Genomic DNA, 7,971 nt, shown 5'->3' with positions numbered 1-7,971 from the left:
CATGAGGAAAAGCGTTATTGATCTGATTTTTTTTTTTTTTAAGCCATTGTAACTTGCTAGAATTGCTGCTAATTTACCCACAGAATGTCCAACTAATGTAGAAACTCTGCCTTGGAAAGAGAACTTTGTGTCTCAATTATCCCCCCCCCCCCCCCTCCTCTGCATCCTCGGTATTTGGGAAAGGACTCCCTTTGCTCATTAGTCTCACAGAATATAAAATCCAAGGGCAATATTGTGCATGTCAAGCAAGCATCCAAGTGACCAAAGGTTTGGAAAGACAGACGGCAGGCAGTGCAGCTGATCAGAGATGCTCCCTCTCCCATGCTGCTGCTGTAGATTTCTGCCTGACCTGTACGTTGTGTTTTCAAAGAATGAACGGGCGATGGAGTGTTTGGACCTTGGTTTGGTTGCATGTGTGAATGGAAGTTACTTTGCCTTTTTACCTCACTCTGACTGCTGTATTTTTTATTTTTACCTGTAATCTTTGTGTTGTATTAAGACTGCCCATGTGTGTGTGTGTGTGTGTGTTTGGATGCTAGATGTACTGTTGACCCTTTCACTGTCAGATTTTGTCTCTGGTTTTCTCACTCATGTTCTGATGGCAATAAAGGACTTTTCATTGTTTGGTATATCTTTTTTTGCAACAGTTTATTAACAGCATTTGTTCTTTGGACTAAACAGAACATTTTGTAAAAATCTTTGAAAAATTTTGAGATTTATCAGGTTTTTATGAAGTGCTGTAGATAATTTGGAACAAAAAAAAACAGCAACCCTGTTGTATATACACTACCGTTCAAAAGTTTGGGGTCACATTGAAATGTCTTTGTTTTAGAAGGAAAATCACTACTTTTCAATGAAGATAACTTTAAACTAGTCTTAACTTTAAAGAATTACACCCTATACATTGCTAATGTGGTAAATAACTATTCTAGCTGCAAATGTCTGGTTTTTGATGTAATATCTACATAGGTGTATAGAGGCCCATTTCCAGCAACTATCACTCCAGTGTTCCAATGGTACATTGTGTTGGCTCAGAAGGCTAATTGATTATTAGAAAACCCTTGCGCAATCATGTTCACACATCTGAAAACAGTTTAGCTCGTTACAGAAGCTACAAAACTGACCTTCCTTTGAGCAGATTGATTTTCTGGAGCATCACGTTTGTGGGGTCAATTAAACACTCGAAATGGCCAGGAGTGGCCAGCGCAGTCCCCAGATCTGAACCCCATTGAGCTGTTGTGGGAGCAGCTTGACCGTATGGTACTCAAGAAGTGCCCATCCAACCAATCCAACTTGTGGGAGCTGCTTCTGGAAGCGTGGGGTGCAATTTCTCCAGATTACCTCAACAAATTAACAGCTAGAATGTCAAAGGTCTGCAATGCTGTAATTGCTGCATATGGCAGATTCTTTGACGAAAACAAAGTTAGATGTAAAAACATAGATTTCAAATACAAATCATTGTTTCTAAGCTTGTCAATGTCTTGACTCTGTTTTCTATTCATTTCACAACGTATGGTGGTGAATAAGTGTGACTTTTCAGGAAAACACAAAATTGTTTGGGTGACCCCAAACTTTTGAACGGTAGTGTAAATGTGGTCTTTATTTAATGCCAATTCCTTTGGAAAGTTTTAAGAGCTTAGTTAAATGGGAATTGAAAAATAATAGAAAATCCCTTTATTGTCCCACAAGGAAAAATGCTGGTGTTACAGCAGCAAAAGGATTATAGAAAAAATTGTCACACAAATAAGGACCTTAGAAAAATGTATAAGAATAACATAATATTGAAGAGTTAAAAGATAAACAAAATACTGTAACGTATTTTAATCATATAAAACTGCAACTTGAGAATAAATAACCAAAATGCAGCTATGGACATTTTTACAGTAATGGATATTTGAAAATAGAAGCAACATTAGAGATGTGCAAAATGACAGCAGCATGGTATTTATCTCGCTATGGTAGAAACTGCAAAATCAGCATGAGCTTATTGAGGTTGTTTGGGAACAGTGGTGGTTATAGAGTCTTAGAGCTGCTGAGAGGAAGGATCTGTGATAACGCTCCCTGGTGCATTTAGTGTGCAGCAGTCTCACTGAAGGAGATCTGCAGTTCTGCAACAGCTTCATGCATGGGGTGGGAGATGTTATCCAACAAACATGTTAATTTAGTTAGGATCCTTTAGTTTCCAACCTCCTGCACAGAGGGCATCCAATCACAGTGCTGGAAAAATGAGTTGTGTTGTAATATTTGACTGTGACACTTTTAATGCACAAAAGTAAATATGTTTAACAGTATGTACTTTGAAATATGAAGTGAAATATAAAACTTATGGTAAATGTTGTCAAAGGCAAAAAAAAAGGGCAAGCACTGCAAATGTCAATGGAAGGATATATTCCAATTTGTTCCCATAATAAATTCATTGTTATTCCAGCTGTTCTAGTTTAATTTAAGGAAGTCTAAATGCCTCAAGTTCTTGACTTTGCAGCAACTTTTCAGCATAACTAAATTTCTGGAGCAAATTGTAAGGTTAAGGCTAAAAGAGTGAACATTAAGACATCTCCTAACCCCAGAACCTGATTACTTCAGGGATCTCAAATGTGTAATATCAGAAAGATAACCTAAGGTTTTACAGGAAGAACAATTATGTTATTTAAATCTATGCTTTGGCTATTTTAATACTCAAGTATTACTAAAGGCTCGGGAATTGTCAACGGAATTGAGAAAAATATATTCTTACACTTTGTTTTACAGTAAGAAAACTAATATTACTAATATATTGCCCTTTTTTTTTATTTTATTTCTAATTGTCTTTAAAATGACAAGTAAAAAAAAACAGAAAACTGTGAAACTTGTTGAACCAGGAAACTTTACATAACCTACAACTGCCATTTTGGACAAACCTTTTCCGTATATTCTTCACCCAATCACAGCACGCGATTCCTGATTGGCAACTGGATCCCCCAATCAGATTGCTGCTTCTCGCCAACCGCCATCCACATTTTTCATATTTGTGTGATTGGCGTTGCTTTCGATCTCGTCCCCAAATCGTAAGTAAGACTCTTGACATATTCGGTTAGTCTCGGTTCTATTTCTTTATTACATACACGTTTGTATTCGTGTATTATACAGTTGCCGAAACCTAAAGTTGTGTTTGATAGCGCCAGTGAATGCCGCGTATTTTGTTGCTAATGCTCGCTTGCTAGTGGCAATCCGGCTAGTAGCTATGTGAGCAGGAAGTGCAAACAATTGAGCTTTTTTTAATCTTCCAATTTAAAGTCGCTTCTGTATTTAGAAGTTATGTTCTGACCAACGCCCCCTGTTAAGAATAAATATTTGAAATGTATTTTATTTGCTTTAATCCTTAACTTTAGCTTTCTTTTTCCTGTTCGCGACGCTCAAGTTTCGCCATTAGACCTCTGCTTTCTGCCCATCAACCCGTTTCCATTTCCTTCCACTCTCCGCTCAGGACGGTACACTGGAGCAGCCATGGTGAAGATCTTCATCGGGAACCTTTCTCCCGAAACTTCGAGAGAGGACATTGAAGCTCTCTTTCTGAAGTACGGCACGGTGACGGAATGCGCGAAGTACAAAAACTACGCGTTCGTCCACATGGATGATCGCAAGTCGGCAACCAAAGCTATCCGCGAGCTCCATCTGCACAAGGTGGACGGCAGGCCGATCAACGTGGAGCCCAGCAGAGGGAAGAACCAGGGACCCGTGAAGCTCCACATCGCTAATGTCGAAAAAGGTTTTGATCACGAGCTGCGTGAACTGTTCGAAGAGTACGGCACAGTCACAGAGTGTTCAATTGTAAAGAACTTTGCATTTGTTCACATGCCTCATCATGACGAGGCCATGGATGCTATGGAGGGCCTGGACAACACAGAGTTTCAGGGTAAGAAGCGCCTCTGTTTTTGAGAAATAAAATTTATCAATCCATAAATTGTACATATTCCTACGGGGTTTCTGCAGACTATAGCTCAGGGCTTATTTAATTAAGAAATCCTCTCTAACAGCATGTTACTGTCACAAGGTTAGTGACAGGACCATAGCTAAAATGCACAAGAAGTCATCCCCCTCAAATGAAGCTCACTGGGGGGATTTCCAACGTTTTATAGTGCTTGAATACTTTATAGTAGATTAATATCAGTCTGGTGCGATTAATTTTTATGGGGCTATTATTTAACTGACATGAATGTTTCAACTAATTTTGTGTGTGTGTGGAACCAGAGTCCCTCTTTTTCTGAACTGACATGAGTAGATTGTAATGAGGCTTTTAGTTTGAGCTCATATTTCTTTGTTTTTTTGTCTCTTAGGAAAGCGTATTCATGTTCAGGTATCGAAAAGCAGACCAAGAGGGGGTCCTGAGGAGGAGGAGGAGGAATATCCACCTCCACCCATTAGAGGAGGCTTCTATCCTCCGTATTACCCAATGCCAAGGCCAGAACCCCCCTACAGAGGACGCATGCCTGCTTACCCACCTCCTCCTCCCCCTCATCTGCCCCCACCACCTCCTATGAGACGAGCCCCGTATCCTGACCGTGGTTATGGTGACAGAATGTCTTATGGAGCAGTGGATTACTATGAGAAGTACAGAGCCCGTCCTTACAGCTCCACAGCCTATGATGATAGGCGTGCCATACCCCCTCCTCCGCCTCCTTCATCAGCGCTGGTTAGAGAACGCCTCGGTATGGCGTCATCGCTCGACCCATATGACCGGCGTCCCCTTCCAACCCCGTCCAGCTATGGGATGAGGGACCGCAGCCCAATTAGAAGAATTCCCCCTCCACCTGCACCATCGACTGGGAATGGGTATTCCTACGAGCGCTCCCGGCTCTCGCCGGTGTCCAGAGCTCCAGTTTATGCCGCTCCCCGTACCAGGGATCCCTATGCAGAGAGAGTGGCTCCTCCGCCACCTCCTCGCTACGCAGGTTATTAGTGGGCCTGAGTGGAACACAAGGTAAGAACTGCAACTTTTTTTTTTTTTTTTTTTTTTTTTTGCCCCATTAGAAATGTTTTCCTGTTAAAAATAAATGAGATGATTTAATATTGGCTCCCATCTTGTATCGTTTCCATCCAGTGGAGCATCTTAACTCCTGATCATCCTCTTAAGCCATCATATAAACAGCCAATCAATAAAATAAAGCTTAGATTTTTGCGCCTTAAGGCTTGAAATATTAGAATGAATTCAGATTGCGCGAGTTCATACCAGAACGCGCTCCTTTGACTTGTTTCGTGTGCTCTCTCTCCAGGTTTTAGAATATGACAAGATCGTCGTCTGCTGATGTACGTGGCGCTATACACCCAGCACGTCAATGGCGGATCGCGTTGCGTTCCCCTGAGGCTAACAGGAAGATATTGCGGACGGCCTCGTATTAAAAAACAAAACAAAAACATACAACTCCATCTCTACGACTGTCCTGAGCTGTTCATGAACTTTGTGTTCCTCAAGTTGTTTTTTCTCCTCGGATTATTCTGAAAGTATTTAACAGAATACTTATTGAGACTTGTTTGGAGTGACGCATAATTCTCTAGTTGATGACCGAAAAACCATTTTCTTTTCAAAATCTTTTCTAATAGCCTCTGAGAAACTTGGTAGTTTTTCATAATAAGAGATTTCCTTTAATAAAAAATCTTTGGTATTTACAAGGAAATTAGTTTTAAGTATAAGCTTGTTGGTTGATTTAGAAAATGTTGCAGTCATTTCCAATCAGTTAAAGGAATTCTCTGGATCTTGAAATATTTGCGACACTTCTAGGAGAGAGCGCTAAAATTTTTCCGGTGGATTATTATTTTTTTTCTTTCTTTGTGCTATTTTTACACTTTGTTAATTTTTGCTTGCGGAACTCCTATTTGTAGGCACACACTGTTTGAATTGTATTTCCTTTTTATTTTAAGGCTTTTAATAAACAATTGAAACCAAAAGAAGCATTTAATTGTGACGTTATTCCTGGTTTTACCTGGTAGGCGGGTCTCTGTTCAGCAGAGCAGCTGAATCTTGGTGTTGCACTGCTTTCACTTTCCTTTACACACTTGTTTGAGTTCATCTTGGTACTTGGTGGGGCAGGTCATGAAAAACTAGTTTGAGCAGTTTAGAATATCTCCAACCTTAGTTTCATCGAAGCGAGAAATACATGCTCATTAGTTGTACTTTTTTTAGGGGTGAGTGTTGGCCTAGTGATTACAGCAGTGCGCTTGTGCTCTGAGAAGGTTGCAAGTACCCAGTTTGATCTACACAGCCTCCACTCTAGGTCTCTGAGCAGGACCCTTAAACCCCACACTGCTCCCGGGTGCCACACAATGGCAGCCCACTGAAGGGGATGGGTTAAATGCAGAGGTAAATTTCTCCAGTGTGAGATCAATAAAGTTCTATTATTACGATAACATACACTCTATGGCACTCCTGCCTTGTTCCCCCCCTTTTTTTTTTCTTGCCTTTAGTTCTTTACAATTTTGCAATCCTTGATTTAAAAATGGAGGAAAGATTGAGATTAAATGTTTTTTCTGCCTTCTGTTTTTGCCAAGTCAGCTAAAATCTTTGTTATAAGGTATGATCAGGTATCTAAATCCTGAGGCGGTACTTTTGGGCGTAAAGCAGCTGTGTTACATGATTTGTTTACGGCAGCATCTTTAGATTTTTCAGCTTGTACTTTACCTGCTATCCTTTCATTCCTGGCATTACGGACTACCTCATTCCGTTCTGTTCTTTAAATCCTCAAAATGTTTTAACTTTCCTGTTTCATTCAACATCTCCTTTCCGCCCATCGTCCATTAGGCTTGTTGAGCTTTCACAGGTTTTTCTTTAAAAATCGGATTGCTTGCACTTTTGGTATTCTTGATATTTGTGCTCCTTTTGTAGGTGGTTAAACCATCTACAGGAGAAGTAAGTCAGCCCCGATGCCCTGGAAGACAAAGGTAAATGTCTCAGCTGTGCTTGGTATGGTATGTACTTATATAGCGCCTTTATTCAAGTTAGGAGACCTGACCAAAGCGCTTTACACTACATTCATTCACCCATTCACACACACACTCACACACTGATGGTGGCAAGCTACATTGTAGCCACAGCTGCCCTGGGGCTCACTGACAGAAGCGAGGCTGCCGTACACTGGCGCCACCGGGCCCTCTGACCACCATCAGTAGACAATGCAGGTGAAGTGTCTTGCCCAAGGACACAACGACAATGAAAGTCGGAGTCGGGGCTTGAACTGTCAACCCTTCGATTACAGGGCAAACTCCCACATCCAACGCCACTGTCGCCCCAACTTCCTAAAGCTGTAAACGTTTTTATTTAGAACTGTAAGTCAAACATTTGAAAGCAGAATATAGGTACGTACAATAAAGAACACTTCTATTTGGTATATTTTAAAACAACACAAATATTCTAATTTATTTACTTTTGATTATACTAAAATTAGTTACTTTTATGCTATAAATTTAGTGTGCACATGAGTGGCTGTTAGATTAAACAGAGGTCCATTTAAAAAGGCAGGTTTTAAAGACTTAAATCGTGACCTCTGAATTGTTCGAGCCTAACGTTGGATTTAGTTAAATAGACTCTTAATTAGTTCCCAAAAAAACAAAAAAAAAACAGTCCACCTAACATTGTTTCCAAGTTTGAAGATGTTACGCTTCCCAAACGGGAAGCTTTTTCAATGCAAAATTTCAGAAATGGCATTGGGATGCTAAGCTGAGTCGCTATTTCTGACATTTGAATTGACTTACTGCATTAATTACTGCATTATTCTGTCATTAAAAGCTTTTGTTACTCATAATATGATTGCTATTGTATTTCTGTATATGATGTCAACACCTTACATCCACACATGAAAACCACAGGGCAGCAGATCATGTGAAAATATAAACTGCGAGAAGCTGACACCCCACCCACGTCAAAAAACTCTGCAAATAGACTGAATGGTTAGTGCAATGATAGTGCAGATTTGTGCAGAAGAAAATATTGTCTGTGCTACT

At 40.2% G+C, this 7,971-nt stretch overlaps 1 protein-coding gene across 3 annotated transcripts; it reads left to right on the top strand.

The window, feature by feature from the left end:
- Positions 1-2,956: 2,956 nt before the first annotated feature.
- On the top strand, positions 2,957-6,912 carry LOC119772144 (RNA-binding protein 4B-like). Of its 3 annotated transcripts, none has more exons than XM_038268452.1 (4): positions 2,957-3,044; positions 3,464-3,892; positions 4,314-4,957; positions 6,857-6,912. In XM_038268452.1, exons 2-3 carry the CDS (start codon positions 3,484-3,486, stop codon positions 4,934-4,936), a joined length of 1,032 nt encoding a protein of 343 aa, XP_038124380.1. In that variant the 5' UTR covers positions 2,957-3,044; positions 3,464-3,483; the 3' UTR covers positions 4,937-4,957; positions 6,857-6,912. The 3 variants fall into 3 exon arrangements, with proteins under 3 accessions (XP_038124380.1, XP_038124378.1, XP_038124379.1); XM_038268450.1 differs by lacking the exon at positions 6,857-6,912 and adding an exon at positions 5,250-5,922; XM_038268451.1 differs by lacking the exon at positions 6,857-6,912 and adding an exon at positions 5,250-5,922 and having other exon boundaries at positions 2,979-3,044; positions 3,369-3,892.
- Positions 6,913-7,971: the final 1,059 nt, after the last annotated feature.

This window comes from Cyprinodon tularosa, unplaced genomic scaffold (assembly GCF_016077235.1).
Source record: "Cyprinodon tularosa strain WSP-4 unplaced genomic scaffold, ASM1607723v1 ctg70, whole genome shotgun sequence".
Classification (NCBI taxonomy): Eukaryota; Metazoa; Chordata; class Actinopteri; order Cyprinodontiformes; family Cyprinodontidae; genus Cyprinodon; species Cyprinodon tularosa.
The sequence above is the reverse complement of the archived record's forward strand: the minus strand, read 5'-3'. Positions and strand labels throughout refer to the sequence as shown.

What these genes read in the sequence shown, in the direction of transcription:
- LOC119772144 (XM_038268452.1), top strand. Translation starts at nt 3,484, where the DNA reads ATGGTGAAGATCTTCATCGGGAACCTTTCTCCCGAAACTTCGAGAGAG. An exon ending in GGACAACACAGAGTTTCAGG is followed by an intron (nt 3,893 to 4,313) that starts GTAAGAAGCGCC and finishes TTTGTCTCTTAG; the next exon opens with GAAAGCGTATTCATGTTCAG.